Here is a 16,439-nt window from a genome sequence, read left to right as displayed (position 1 = left end):
AATTATCCTCAGGAGGCAAACACGGAGCATCTGCAGGTAGGTGTGTACGTGGGTGCACTTTATCTGTCAAGCTTACGGTAGATCTCCAGCACGACCGAGGCCTCCTCGGTGTGACCGCTGGCGTCGGTGGCCTGGCAGCGGTAGATCCCGGCGTCCTCGATGATGGCGTTGTAGATGATGAGCCTGGATCGTGACGTCTCCGTGTGGAGAGCCATCCGCTTGGAGGGCACGATGCGCTCGCCCTGGGGGTTGTACCACTCCAGCCTCACTGGCTCACCAATCGCTGGGAGCAAAGAGAGAATATAAAGTGATTACGATGAGCACATTTCACGTTGATTTCCATGATTACTCCCACTCACACCTGGGATCTCCTCAGAACATTTAAATGCCTACAGACATTTATCATTCCCTTTGCAAAACAAATCCCTTCTGTTGACTTTCTGTATTTTCCAATTTGGTCCAATAACTTGACCTGTAACCTTCCAGTCCCAAGACTATTTGTGAAAACATTGAAGTGCCCACGAGTGACATTAACTTGACATCTCTATGCATGGAGTGAGTCAGCCTGAGAGATGCACAGCCCGCAGTGTGTCTGGAAAACACAGCTTGATAACAGCTGATTGGTTTCCCTGCAGTTCTCCTCACCGGCGAGGCTCTCTGCTTCACGATCGATGCTCAGATACTCTCTGGTTCCATAGGAAGCTTGGACCCCTGTTATTAGCTATTCATTTGGTATTATTTATCAAACAACAATGTAGGAAGACATATATATTTTACTTAGTTGCCCCTTATCAGATTAAATAGAAGAAATAAAGCAGAATTAATTTGATTGAACGATTGATAACTAATGTATGGTGTGTTTTGTATCCATACAGTGCTGCTAAGGCGTTGCATGTTAATACAACAGCATTGCAGCTCGCTTTGGCCCGCTGAACAGCTGAGGCCCGTCCAGCGCTGTTGTTGGAACTTGTCGAGGGAACAGACGGCCTGAGATTATATGGTTATGACATAATCTTGGGTTTACATAGTTTGTAAATCTGTAAAGGAATTGGGACATATGTAGGCTGTAAATGCCATCCTCATCTCCAAGATTTTGAACATACACACACACACACACACACACACACACACACACACACACACACACACACACACACACACACACACAGAAACAAAAGGCAGGCCTGATCAGAAGCGAACTTGAACCCTGTGAAACTCATCTGCAGGCTACTGTAGGGGATGATATGACAATCTGCAAGCAGCAGGTGTCCTCTGTCTGTAAATCCTGCAAATAAAAGTGTCAGTGTGCAGGGCCATTACTCGGCCCATCAATCAGCCGGAGCCTTGAACGAGAGAGGAGATGGACATAGGCTTGTCCGGTCTCTCAGAGACGGGTCGTTGGATTACATGAAGAAACAAAAGAGCAGAAAATACAAGTAAGACAAGTTTGTGACGAACGTGTTGCGTTTAGGAAAATAGGAGAGTCCAGTGGCAGGAGAAAGAGAGTCTGAACGCTCGGTAACTGAGGGTATGATGCCCTTGAGCAGAGCTTGTAACCTGCTCAGCAGCCAGCAGCAGAAGGTTGTGATGGTTCATCTCAAGAGCTCCCAGGTGGAACTGTGAGGAGATGACTTGATGTAGGGCAGGATTTAGCTGGGAACATATTTGTCCAGCATGTATGGTGATGTAAATTGCTTCTAACATTAATAATATCTCAGTTTGATGCATCAGCACATAGTCGTAAATGATGATAAATGAGCTGATTTCCCTCTTGATGCCGGCATGTTGCATCATAGAAAGAATATGCAGGCTCCCACCCAGCATGCTAACACAGATCATCATCAATGTTTCCAAAAGCCATCAGCATCACATCCTTGGCATGTTGCTCATTAGTTTCAAGGCCAACAAATCTGATGAGGCAATCAAACAGGAGCATTGCTGAAATCTTATTACAGTACAAGCTTCTCTCCTCTTCGCTCCGCTTCCCTTCACACGTGGCTTCCCACTGGAGCCTCTTGCTGCGTCTGGGTACTTGTGGGGAACAGATAAGTGTCTAGCATCGCTAAAGGCGTCTCTTTATACATGTTAGCATTACAGCATTATCACCGCTTGCCATTTTACAGTCTGTTGACAACAGAGACAGCTAAATATGTTAAAAGTCGTCGTAGATAGCGTGTTGACAGGCCATTTGGTTCACAGATGATGTGAGAAGACAGGAGTGTGCAGCAAGCCTCTCTGCTTTTCACACTCAGCCCTACTTCCCTGAATGTGTCATTACAACTGAATGAATGGCTGGTGGAAATTTCTTGTCAAACCGCTCTGAAAATGTGCATAAGCTGTGGCATTATTAGTGATCCTTTGCAGGAGAGAGCTCAGTGACTGACTCCTCTGAAGGTAGAGTGCAAGACAATGATGATCTCTCTCGGTGCTAGCAAAATGTCTAAACAGCAGCGCGCCGATTGATCGCCGGCTTCCGCTAACTCCGCTCTGTTCCGGCTGCACATGCACATAAAACTTTCGCAAAAACAAAGCATCGAAGCTTTGTATCTCGAAGGTGTATCAGACAATATTTATGATCCTCCTTAGCAGTGAGGGAGCAATATAAAGCAACTGAAATATTGAAGCGATCTAAGCCTCCTGCACAAGGCAGATTATTGACTAGACGTGCCCCCTGGCGCCAGAATTAGCTGAGCGCAAGCCGAAACACTCCCACGTCCCCACGGTGGCTGGCACCAGAGCCATGGTAGTAATTGATTCGAGTCTCCGGGGAGGTAGATAGCAAGGCAGAAACAAAAGCTGAGCAAGGAAGGACTCACACCGGTCAGCATCTACATTCAGCTCAACTTGATGTCAAAATGATCGGTTACATATTTATCTCTGTCGACTGTGAAATGTTTGGCCAATGGGTGAACGTGGGTGTACTGGCGGCGTGACCTCCCCTGCTCTAGTTAGACATGTCTGAAGAAAACCACAAGGAAACATAACAGCTGTTGGATCGCGTCTGACCAGTCAGGCCGCCTTTGTTGCCGTCTCTGTTTTTTTATTGTGCAGCCAACACTTGTTCTGGCTCTCTGCCACCTCAGTCTTAGGGGAGGTTAAACACACACCTAAACACCAGTTTATCCACCTCCTTCTTTGTCACGCCATGAGCTCAGCTTCATTTAACCCCCGACTGGAGACCTGCTCTCCCTGTGGCATGTGCAGGTGTTTGTTTCCTAACGAAAGCTCTAATTGAGCCTTTTAAAACTGAATGCAAAGATGAGTACTTGAGGAAAACTACTTTTATAATGAGGTGCTTGTGCTGGCGATATAAAAATGATGTACTAAAGAGTATTTCTATTATGTTTGGAGGGAAATACACTTCATGACTCTACAGTAATGTCTATAGATTTCTATTTGCTGCATGTTGTTTTATTCAGATGTATACACATGGTTACACATTTAGTCATCAGATCCGGTTGAGCGCTATTGGGAGCACCGACGTCGTTTTGGAGATGTCATACGTCTGTTATATAATGTATCTGCTAATATTTATCCGCACTATACAACCAGATTTATATTTTTGGAGCTCCTGCAGCTCCAGTTTAGAAAACACTGAAACATCTCTGTACACACACAGCCTCCCGACTGCCTTCATACGGTCCAGCTTTGCAAAAATAACAATCTTAAGTGCTAAACACTCCATAACGATGTTGTGGAAAAGTACATTGTTGCAGGAACTGTTAATATCTCTTATTGCATGCGTTTAGCAGAGAGACGCCTCTGACCTTTTGTGCAACTATAATGGAAACAAACAAAGCAAGAACACATTTGCTAGAGGTGCAAGGTGACACAAGCACAAATGCAGCGTTTCTCTCTCTCTCTCTCTCAGACCACTTAGACTCAACTATTTTCTGAAGACAATCTCTCCAGCCGTCCCTCGCTCCCTCCCCGCCGCTCTGCAGCTCACTTCACCTGTTTTCTCTCTCTCCGCCTCTCACTCACTGTTTTCCTTTTCCCTTTCCTGACCCCCTATACCTCCAGCTCTTTCTCTCTCCTGCCATGCCGTGGCCTCAATTCAAATATTCGCTGCAAAACATCTTTTTTGAGCCCTTTGCTGTGAAGGCATAAAGCACAACACTACTGTGTGGGGCGAGGAGGGGAATGGAATCTAATTCTGCTCACATTTTCTTCTCTAAGCAAGAATTCATGAATAGATGCCACATCACTCACTCTGAGGATGCGAAAAGGTGTTTTGATAATGAATGCTAAGAACATTTAGAGGTTATTCGATGAAATATATCTATTCATAATATTCTTGATGGGAGATGTTGTCCACAGTACAAATTGTACATTGTAATTGTACATATCAGTATGTGGAGAAAACGCTGTGTTTTCTGATCATCGACCTCATATGTGAACATTAGAGATGTAACCATTGAGATCACATTGAAGCTCTATGTGATAAGTTGCTTCATTTTTCACGTTTTTAACCCCCAAAATGAAAGCTTAGTTACTATCTATTAAGAGCTTAACGATAAAAGCTAACCCTAACCCTAACCCTAACCCTAACCCTTCATCGGAAAAAACTCCAAAGGCTAATCTGCTTGATCAGATTTACACAATCCCGCTCAATTCAATCCTATAAAAAGAAGACGGGCAGGGAAAAGCAAAGACAGGAATCACAAATTGCTGTGTTCATGTCGGACGCCGATAATCACTAAGAAGCCGATACTTGTTCAGGACCTTTAAGAGCAATAACGTGCAAGTATACTTTCAGAAATCTCTGTTAAATCCAATTTAGTTTGTTATTACAAGCAGTGTGGAGCTACAAGATGGGGACGTCACATTCTCCTGAGCACCAATCACAGTTAAGCAACATTTGAATCAACATCTGATGACAATCTGATCAAATCACGTCCACACAGCAGATTATCTGAACTACACTCTCAGTAAATAATCCCGCAGGATTCTTCTTTTTAAACTTTGATTGTTGCATATTTAAAAGGTACAGATACAAACTTAGTTTTAAGAGACTTTAAAGTAAAAAGGTATGAAAGTAGAAAGATTTGGGAGCAGACAAGGATGATGCATGAAAACAGAAGCTCGATGTTCACGTAGGTTTGACCTCATTTTGACCTGAAGCAGCGTGTTTGAACAATTTTCAAGAAAATAAATTTGTGATCTCTTAGAAGAAATGAGGTGTTCAATCATGTTTACCCGGCTGCCCATTCTACCTGGCAAACTCTGGGAACAAGAAAGATTTGTATCGAGCAAGTGAATTGATTTCAACTGGCTTCTTCTCTCTCATTCACCTCTCTCTGTCCTGCCTTCTCTCACAGCACCGCCTTTCTTAGTCTTCTGCTCCTTTCATTTGTCCAATCCATATTTATGTGGGGCCTGATTCATACGGCGGGACTCACCAGCTTTAAGCAGAAAAGTCGCTTTAAAAGACTCGTTCTTTATTTAAATGTTTGCAGGCTTCACTTCGGTTTCACCAGGCGTTTGCTATTTTCCTCTGACTGGTTTGTACTTCTCCAGCCCACTCCAGTTGGCAGGACTGCATATGAATATAGCAATAAATCAGGTTGAGCGCGGCTGCCCGTTGTGGAAAAGAGCAAAAGAATGAGTGACACTGACACTTCCTCCCACACTCGTTTGATGGTGGATGGTGGCTATTTATCTCCCACCTCCAACACTCTTTTTTACCTCAAAGCTTTTTCCATTCTTCTCAGTTATGTCGTTTTAGCTCTTTCACAATAAAAGCTTCTACCTTTGCCTTTCAGTTCCTGCCAGTTTGATTCCATTCACCTCTTTTTCCCCCCGTCTAGCACACGTTAGACCTCTACACTTCCTCCGTGCTCCTCCCAGTGGGTCTCTACTCCCCTGGCTGTTAACTCCACGCCGAGTGGGTTGGCAGGAGAGAAGAGGCAGCCAGCAGGAGGCGGGCCGGGCCTGCCAGAGTGTGTTGCCACCCTACTGAGCCACTGGCACGAGCGTTATCTCCTCTGCTATGTCTGGATGTTGATATTCCGTTCAGAGAGGATAATGAGGAGGGACCAGAGGCTTCCTGTGTGGATCCAGTCCCCATTGGGTCAAAGAGTCACTCGCCATATGGACAGCATGGACTGTGTTGTGTTCACTGACATACAAACATAAAACAGACTTCACAAGCGGTGATGTAAGGCCCCCTGCTGCTTCTCTGACCTGCCTCCAAACACACAAATACAGTACATCCATATAGTGGACAACAGTGTGTGGCTTTGTACCTGTGCAGATGAAGAACTTGGACTCTCCGACACTTAACTCCACTTTGTTCAAGGATATGGACACCTGCAGTGCGGCTGTAATGCAGAACGAAAGAGTGACAGAGAGAGAAAAAGAGGGAAATGGATTAGTTGTTACAGTTTTAAGAATACCACACACAAAGGACTTTCATCATGTTGCAGACTGGAGAGATAAAATGTACAAAATCCGTTCATAAAGTGTCAGTTTCTTTAACATTGTGGCTCATTTCCTTCATACTATCTGAAGACCATTTCCCATTGCATGTCACCATATACTGCATTTACATGCAAATATCCTTCTATATAAATAAGAAGCTAGAAATAACTAACAGCTGTCGCTAGCACAAGACACATTGTCCCTGCATGTTGAAAAGAACAACGTATGTATTCATTTACATAAAGCTTTCAAAGTTCCCATTCAACAGAACAGAGGAGCCATTTGTCCTGACAAAGACACTTATTTGCTTGATAGCTTTTATTAGGAACACGACTGTTTGTGACAAGCTTGTCGATCAGTTTCACAATGACTGGAACCCTTTCAGCCTGAGGTAATGCTATTTGCAGTTATCACTCTTGACAATGGTGCATGCAGTGAACAACAGTGGGATAGGACTTTAAGAGACTGAGAAATAGCAGGTAAATAAGTGCTTGTATTTTCCTGTATTTCAAAGTTCTTTTACGTCCTCAATAACAAATTAGAGTGTAACGCACTCTGGTAGAGAGAAAAAGCTAACTGCAAATGTCGCTGGATCACTTCCACCTTAACCACTCAGTAAAAACGGACAGAAAACAGTGCAGTCAGTGCTCGTGCCACAGCATATGAGTCAAGCTACAATCAAAGGCTTGTCTGTGCGGGTGTTTTGTTAGCGCTACTGTAACGCCTCACAGTGGGGGCTCCAGGGGAAGTGTTGTTAGGTTAAAGTGAAAGGCAGTTAGCTGAATATGAGTGTGGCTCGATCTTGGCTGACACAAGTTTATTAAGTGGGAGAAACAGATGGATGTGCATGACAGGAGTTGCAGCGATGAGGAGAATCAGACGAAGACAGGGAGCGGAGAATGTGTCTACATGTCTAATGTGATGAGTCATGATTGGCAACTCAGCAGGGAGAGGGTCATTTTTAGGCCAGAGCCTCTGGACGTGCCGGTAGTCTCGCCGCAGTACTGAGTGTAGCCAGATATTTGATGAGCCTGTCGTATCTGTGATCCTCATTCTTTGTCCTTAGAGCTGCACGTCTAGTTAGGATTCAACCACACACACACACACACACACACACACACGCTGTATATAATAGTCTAATGGATGTTAATCCTACCTACACGCTGGGAACCTAACAGTGGAGCTCAGGGCGCCTGTCAATAATTGATGAAATGATTATCTGTGGCTTGTTGCAGGGAGGTTGCTGCATCTCCTGCAGTTATCACAGGGAGCCATCTGTCATGAACCGAGGCTGCCTATAGGTGGCAGTAGAGGGGCACTGCCACATTCGCCTGAGGAGGTTACGTGCAGCTTGAGGAGCTGCCTTATCGATGCATTCGATCATTTCTGATGTAACCGTCATTAGCAGAGACCACCGCTCTACATCATGGATGTGCACAGTCATGCATCAACCAAAGCCCAATAGTTGATGTGCCACTTGTACAGTAACACACAGTTATATACACTAATTATCAAGGTCTATTGTTGTTGTACTTGGAATCAGTGTACATTATCATTCTGCATTAACACTGGCAATTTAGATTTTTGTGTTTTTCTGGAGTCGCTTTCAGCAATCAGTGCACTGCATTGTGGGAGAATAATGTCCATTAAAGCTGCATTTGTCCTTTTTGTCCCTGCAACTTTTTCCTTATATTTGCTGAAACTGTCTGGTACTGTTTTGACTAATTCTCGTCTCAAATGTTTTCAGAAACATATCTTAGTTTACTCTTTAGCTACAAAATGGGAAAGTTTGTGACCTTTCAACGCCATGTTGAAAACAGTCGAGCCAAAACCACCGGCTGGAACAAACCTTCTCCCTTTGCAGCGGTGAGAAATACAGTAACAGAACTGTGATTCATATTTGATCAGCACTGCAGAGTTTGACAGTTTGATCAAACCTGCTTGGAGTTAGTGTGTAGTATGGAAATGACATGCAGCTACTGTCCACACACACACACACACACACACACACACACACACACACACACACACACACACACACACACACACACAAATACTACTAGGTTGATTAATCATGTCCATTTAACCCTGTGCCCTTCCACACCGCCTTGCCTCTGACTTAAGGCAGATTCCTATCAGCGCTTCAAGTAGTTTAACGGTTTTCAATTATTAATTGATCCCGGCCCGTTCATGCTGCATGTGATTGATCATGTAATAAGTTCTTCACAGAACCAGGCCGGCAAAAGAAAAATGGGCCCGAGCTTCTTTTTGTGCTGCCAGAGTTATTGTTGTGAATCATATAATTAAGTTCAACCTGGAAAATATAAGCGTTCAGTTGTTCATTTCTAAGCTGAAATGCACAACACAGCGAAAGCACATTGGCATTTTAATGAGAATGCTGACTGGATTGGAAATATGACACAGGAGAATTTGCTTATTCAACGCCGTCTCGCCTGGTGGGGACACAAAGAGACATACTAATTATATCCATTTTCAGAAATGGTATGTTTTCAGCTGCGTTCGCCTGCTTATTACGGAGGTCGGGTCAATACGTTGTGTGCCTGGTAGCAATTATCAGTTCCAATTATTAGCTCCGAGAAGCGTAGGAGACAAGGAAAATAAGACAACAGACAAAACCATTGATTGCCATTTGTAAAGTGTCTGAGATGGTCGATAGCATACATGGCATGCCAGCTGGCCTAACAACGTCGAGACGTGAGTCACTTCAGCATCAATTATGGAATCTCAACGGAGAAAGTTTCTGGTTCAAATCCAGCAGAAGCAAAAAGCATACAGTGTGCAATTTACTGACATCAAGCCACATCACTCTTTGGATTTGAAGTTCATATTTTACAACCATTTTAAGTTAAAGCCTCACGCTTCTTTCTTTCTGTACAACTCCCCAGTCTGGAATTTCTTGTAGCAATGCCAAATCATTATATTGCTCAAATAGAGGTCATGAAGGTCAACGGCGGAGGAGGTGCTGACGGCGCTGGCCTGATGACATGATTTAGTGACACCTGGACCCAGTGCAAGAGTGTGTGAAACTTGCCAGCAGCTAAGTCAGTGTGACTAAATCAAGAGCTGACTAAAGCGGGGAAAACGTACCGTTGCATTTAGCGGCAGGATAAATCCAATGTTTGAATGACAGAGTGTCCAATCAACTGGCAGACGCAGACTGGTGTGATTCCATAATCCTGACTCCATGTATGCCAGATCAAATGCACCGCAGAGAACATGCCTTTGTGTGTTTGTACATGTAAGAGCATGTGGGGGTGTATGTGTACTGTATTTCTTTATTTCTCAGGGCGGGAGGCTGTGTGTGTGTGTGTGTGTGTGTGTGTGTAAATGTATTAAGCACACAGAGCGGATGTGCCCTAAGGCAAAAGATGCTCAGCTTTAATTGTCTGTGATTTTGTGGAGGAGTTGAAGGAAATTCTTCCCCTTGAACCACAGAGACAGAGAGAAAGTGAGACAAAGACAAGAAGTAAAAGAGTGGGTAGAGCAGGAGAGAAGAAGGAAGGAGATAAAATACTAATTACTGTGTTTTGTATTCACAGGAACCTGTGTGTCTTATGCATTTCTTCAAAAGGTGTTCGAGAAGGCAGACAAAAAGTCTGAAATTAGCTTCAAAAACAGTAAACAGCGTTCTTTAAAGTGTCTCAGGTGAGCGGTGGCTCGAGGGGCTGTTAGTGCACATGTCAGGGATTTCTTTTGTTAAAGGAAGATTCCACTTTATTAAAAGATATTAAAAGGTATTATTGTGATAGTTGTGGTCATTATCTCTATTGGTTATCATTATGAATCATGAATCTCCCCATGGTTAAACAACAGCAATGTTACTCAGACTAAGAGGACTTGTAGAGCAGCTGAACGAAGATGGGGGAAAACTAAGCTCACAGTTAACTATGATATCTACAAAGAATCCATGGCTGCCTATGGTAAAGCAATGCAGCTGGCAAGAAAGGATTACTTTTCTAAGATTATAGATCAGAGCCAGCATCACTTATGATGCAGACACAGAGAACTTCTGCAAACATTGTGATGTAACCATGGGAACATTCACCTGCATCACATTAACTGAGCTTCATGAAACTGTGATGGAATGTAACTCCTCCATCTCTTGTGTTGACCCGATACCTACAGCATTCTTTAATTTCAAGTCACGTCCTACATATTATAAACACGTCTCTTCTAACGGGTATCTTCCCAGACGTCTTCAAAACAGCTGTTATAAAACCCTTGCTAAAGAAACCTAACCTAGACAGTAATACGCTGACCAACTACAGGCCAATATCTAACCTTCCATTCATCAGCAAAATACTAGAAAAAATTGTCTCGGTCCAAATAAACTCCTTTCTTAAAGAAAACAACATTCTGGAGGAATTTCAATCAGGCTTCAGAGCATGCCACAGCACCGAAACTGCTCTGACTAAATAATTAGTGACCTCAGACTAAACTAAAATTCTTATCCTGCTAGACCTGAGCGCATCATTTGACACGATCGACCATGACATCCTAATTAATCGTCTAGAAAGATTGGTTGGTCTTTCTGACTGTATATTAAGCTGGTTCAGAACATATATCAAAGGGAGAAAGTATTTTGTCAGGCTTGAAGATCATGTGTCAGAGAAGCATGATGCCCACTTTGGAGTTCCACAAGGGAGCTGCCTCGGTCCATTACTGTTCTCCCTATACATGCTACCACTAGGGAGACATCATTAGAGAACACAATGTGTGCTTCCATAGCTACGCAGATGACACACAGCTGTACATCTCTGCTGAACCAAATGAAGCTACAGCTGTTAACTCCATCACCACCTGTCTGTCAGCAATAAATAAATGGATGAGCAATCATTTCTTAAAATTACATGAGAACAAAACTGAAATCCTACTAGTAGGTCCTGTAGCAAAAAGAGAGATGATGCTGAATAACATGGGGAAACTTACTCCTTTGATTAAACCTGAAGTCACAAGTCTTGGTGTTATCATAGACTCAGACCTAAGCTTTAAATCCCACATAAACAAGGTGACAAAAACATCATTCTTCCACCTTAGAAATATAGCTAAAATCAGACAATTTATAAAACTAATCCATGCTTTTATCTCAAGCCGACTCGATTACTGTAATGCACTCTTTACCGGCCTTCCAAAAACAACAACGGAGAGACTTCAGCTCATCCAAAACGCTGCAGCGAGGCTGCTGACTAGACCCAAGAGGAGAGACCACATCAGTCCAGTGTTAGCCACTCTACACTGGCTTCCACTAACTTTTAGTACTGACTTTAAGGTCCTCCTTCTTGTATAAAAAGCCCTAAACGGAACCGCACCAAGTTACACTGCCAACTCTCTAATCAACTATGTGCCCCCAAGAACATTACGACCATCCACTACTGGTTTATTAAATGTTCCCAGAAACATCCAAAAGAAAATTGGGGATGCAGCCTTTAGCAATTATGCACCAAAGCTATGGAACACTTTACCTGCAGACATTAGGGAGGCAAACTCGCTCAATATCTTCAACAGTAAGCTAAAAACATATCTCTTTACTTTAGCCTTTTAATGGTGATATTTTATATCTCTTTACTTTAGCCTTTTAATGGTGATATTTTATATCTCTTTACTTTAGCCTTTTAATAGTGATATTTTATATCTCTTTACTTTAGCCTTTTAATAGTGATATTTTATATCTCTTTACTTTAGCCTTTTAATAGTGATATTTTATATCTCTTTACTTTAGCCTTTTAATGGTGATATTTTATATCTCTTTACTTTACTAGTCTTTTAATGGTGAATTATTACTGGTTTAACATTGAATGTGTAAAGGTAACTAGGATACATTTTCAGAGTGTGTATTTTTGAAAAACTTGAGATCAAATATTGTTTTACCACGGGGAAAAGAGGAAGTTTCTCTGATAAATGTGTTTACATGTTCTTTACACAATTAGTGGAAAAGATTAAAGAATATATTGGAGAAAAACTTTAACCGAAAGGTTTCAGAAAACTTGTGAAGCGGGCTTTGACAAGATTTTGCCAAAATAATCTGGACTCACGGAGACGTCTGTGTTTTATACGTTAAAAGGTCAATAAAGAGATTGACAAAGACTACCAGGAATGGGTAGCAAAAGGAGTAAACCAGCTGAAGGGCCGCAGGGGCCCATTGTTGATCTCATGCTTTCAAAATAAATTCTGGCTATTTCAATTCTGCTATTTTCTGCTATTTCATACTATTTTAATTCTGCTAGTTTTATAATAGTACTTCAGACTCTGTGATTATTGTACTAATTGTTATGTTTTTGCTGTGAAGCACGTTTTTCTGCAATTCTTGTATGAAAGGTGTTATACAAATAAAGCTTCTTATTATTATACTGCATTTGTTAAAATTAAGTCCCTCGAAATACTGGGATGCGAGAAGACATTAGGAAACTTCCCGGTGCCACAGAACCTCCTCTGCACATGTTAATGGCTGAGGTCCGGGACGTGGCTACAATGAGGTTGGACGGAGCAGAAAAACAACTCAGAGTCGATCAGACAGGTTGTAGAACTGAATAGCTACACCACTTTATTCCGAGGTAAATGATGATAAATACAAAAATAAGACCCTGATGTCTTAAACTGCTTTTTTCCCTTTGTGTTGCTTCCACTGCTCAGTTGCTGGTTGGTTTCTCACTTGCTGATACGGAATAAATTAACCACTCAGCTGCTTAATCTGACTTGACAAGCAATCATTTACAAGTGCCCACTTTTCATTGCGAATAATTAGCTAATTAAATGACTAATTTATGTCAGTTGGTAAAATCCCAGTTCCAATTTTTACATAAACAAGCATAAAAACAACCAGCAACAGAACAACACTTCCCTTTTACTGGGAGCATTGAATGCTGGGAAATGGAGTGCATTGTATTTTGATGTACAGCCGAAAGAGAAAAATAGACAGTGTGTGCAATGAGCCATCTCTAACGATGACTAAATAAGAAAAATATAATTTGGGCGAAGTGAAGAGTAAATTTAGTTTCAAAGCAAAAGAAAATATTTGTAATTATTTTCACGTTAATTTCCTCCGGTGCAGGCAGAAAGCAGTGAGTAGAAGAACAAAGTTGTTGATATTAAAGGACGTGAATCTTTGATTTTGCATAGTGAAGAAAGCTCTTGTGAGTTATTGTCATCTTCGCCTGCGGTCTGTCAAAGCCGTACGTTCTGGGTCCCCGTGTCCCCGGTCCTATATATCTGTCTGGCTGCATAACAAGCCTGTTCTCATGCTGGAGAGGAGAGTGCTGGTTTTACTCAGCCAACCATATCCAATCGTGCAGACATACAGTATCAGGCCACGTGTACAGTCTCAGGCACAACCCACAGCTACCTATTATCTTCCCTCTCTCCTGCACAGCTTCTCTGTATCTCTGCTTTTCACTCACCAACTGCTTAGCGATTTATGTCTCCTTCCTTAAGCCTCTTATGGCTCAGACTGCGGTGGACATGATGGACCTCTCTCTATGTATATCCCAAAACCATAAATCTCCAGTCGTGCACACGCACACACACACACACACACACACACACACACACACACACACATCAGCAACATGCAAATACACAGATGCTTTGTTTCAGACAGATGTGAAGTATTTAGCTAATTAGAAAGAAAATGCAACTTGATCGTATCTAGCAGGCGGCTAAAATAACACATTCACTTTTTTTCTCATTTGCAGACAGAAAGAAATTATTAACAAGGCCAGAAGTAATACAACATATTAAATATGCATACAAACTTTGCAGGCTCTGTTGCAGATTTGGATTATTTAATTGTGGCATTAGTGGCTCATCATATCAGTAGTTTGGAGAAATTATGCAGGCAGCCTTTGGGCCAGTAAATTAATGACATGAGCCCGAGGGAAAAGCACATTTCAAAATATCACCCCATGAAAGTTCATCAAAGTCCACTCTGAATCTGAAATGTGTGTGTGTGTGTGTGTTAGACTACCTGTGACATGTATTTTGCATGATTTGGACAAATACATATTTTAGAGCAAAGTTCTCAAAACTTCTGTGATCAAAAGCTGGAAATAGATCTTTGATCTTTTAATCTTAATGCACTCCAGGAAATTAAAAAGGTGCATTAAATATTATACTAATACAAAGGTTAAAAAGGCTAAATAATGAATAATTTAGGGTTAGGGTTAACAAAACAAATCGCATCACAAGCTAAATGTAAAACATCCAAAAAGGTATAAAGTTGTTTTTACAGACAATCTGAGAACAATGACAGAAATGTTCTCTCAACAGTTCAAACACTAAACCTGCTGGAACAGACAATTGAGGCTGTATCAGAGAGCAGATGAGTTACCGGAAGGGAAAAACTCAGCTCCAAGTGACAATGCAATCATCAGCCATGATAGAAATAAGAGGGTTTAACGGCAAGCGTTCTCCATTTTGGTTTTCAATTGCTACATTGCAATCAGTGCTTCTAAATGTCAAAGTGTGGTGACACCTTAGTGGACACACGGAGGCAGGCAGACATGCAAATTCACATGTTTAGAGCATAATATGCAGAAAGAGTCAACTCAAAAATATTCATAGACGTCCTATGGTGCCACTCAGACAAACATAGACTCCAGTTGGACCCGGGTATTGTCTCATAATCCCCGTCGTCTTTATCCTCCATCACGGAGAAGATTTCTATCCCAGATTGTGCACAAACTGGAGCCTCACACTGTGAGAGAGTAAATCCCATTTGTTCAGGTGTATTGTGTTCTTATATATAGAAACAGAAGAAAATAGGGGCCTGTAAACATAGGTGCAAGATAATGCCATTATCCATATTCCTTTCTCCAAAATAGAAATGATACAGAAGTTTGGACCAATTCTTTACTATTCTTTCTTTTTCTCTCTGCACTTCTGAGTCCTGTGTCTAATCTAGTCTTTATTTTTTCTTATCTCTTTCACCCTCCCATTTCTGTTTCTCGATTTCTTCCTTTTTATATCCTTCCTCTCTCCCTCTGTCCTCCGGCTGCAACCTGTTTCTGCATATGGAAACTTCAGAGAGTGTGTTTTTCTGCATACGCCGACGTCAGCGAGCAGCTGAGAGAAGTTTGGGGCGACAATAAATCCAGGTGCGTCAGTCAAACAGGATGATTTGCTTCACACCGCCCCACATTTGACTTTGATTATTTCCCATACAAGCCTCTCTCTCTCTGGATTGGGTGTAATATGCATACCTTACCAAGATGTGCTAAGTGGAAAAGAATCTCCTTACAGTAATAAAAGTGACACTATCAACTTTAATCGCAGCTATCGCACTTTTATCTTCAAATACTACATTTATAACAATGCAGAACTATTCTCAGGCGATCAGAATCAAGGTGCCGATCCATCACCTTGGCAGTGTACATGTCAGCCTTGAATGCTAATGATGTGTTGATCAGGTGTAAGCTTGTAACTTGAATAGAATAAAATAAGTAGAGCAGCGCCGACGGTGTTAATGAGTCGCATGAGCTGCTCCCATCCCGAGGATTGTGGCAGTATTAATAAGGTCATCCATCAAGACGAAAAGGTTCCCGTCAAATAATTATGGTAATAAAGCCAATTAAAATGACTGGCCATTTTTCTGAATACAGACATGGTAATTTAATATATATATATATTAATGCGAGGCCGCCCCTGCCACTTTAGTGGCGCTCAGCAATGCTTCACTGTGGACCTTCATGTCCAAACAGTCCTAGAGGTCGACAGGAAAAGGACGTTTAAGATGACAGGTTAATGTCATCGACACATGTGGCATCAGACGTCACCATCATTGGAGCATCTTGAGGCCCGTCAGGTGTGTTATGAGCTGCTGCACGTTGTTCTGAGCAGCAGCTGAGTGCTGGTTTAAAGGCTGCCGCAGACTCTCACGCCGCCTGCAGCCTGGTCTCACGTTTTCTGCAAACGCATCAGTCACACCAGTAATAGTCGACGGCAGACGGAGGTTCGTCATGAGAATGGACTCAAGCAGAGGTTGGAGGGAGGTTTGCTTATGA

The 16,439-nt window shown here is 42.2% G+C and overlaps 1 protein-coding gene across 7 annotated transcripts in view; it reads right to left on the bottom strand.

Annotated features, from left to right (window-relative positions):
* Positions 1-16,439, bottom strand: part of ncam2 (neural cell adhesion molecule 2) — a 193,825-nt gene that overhangs the window by 58,939 nt on the left and 118,447 nt on the right. For all 7 annotated transcript variants that reach the window (XM_029447647.1, XM_029447664.1, XM_029447655.1 and 4 more), the window contains exons 2-3: positions 6,249-6,323; positions 77-283 (exon numbers count right to left, since the gene is read on the bottom strand). In XM_029447647.1, the coding sequence (XP_029303507.1) occupies positions 77-283; positions 6,249-6,323 (282 nt within the window). The remainder of the gene's footprint in view (positions 1-76; positions 284-6,248; positions 6,324-16,439) is intronic.

This window comes from Cottoperca gobio, chromosome 2, assembly GCF_900634415.1.
Source record: "Cottoperca gobio chromosome 2, fCotGob3.1, whole genome shotgun sequence".
In the NCBI taxonomy this organism is placed as follows: Eukaryota; Metazoa; Chordata; class Actinopteri; order Perciformes; family Bovichtidae; genus Cottoperca; species Cottoperca gobio.
Note: the sequence above shows the minus strand (reverse complement) of the source record. Positions and strands in the feature narration are given on the sequence as shown.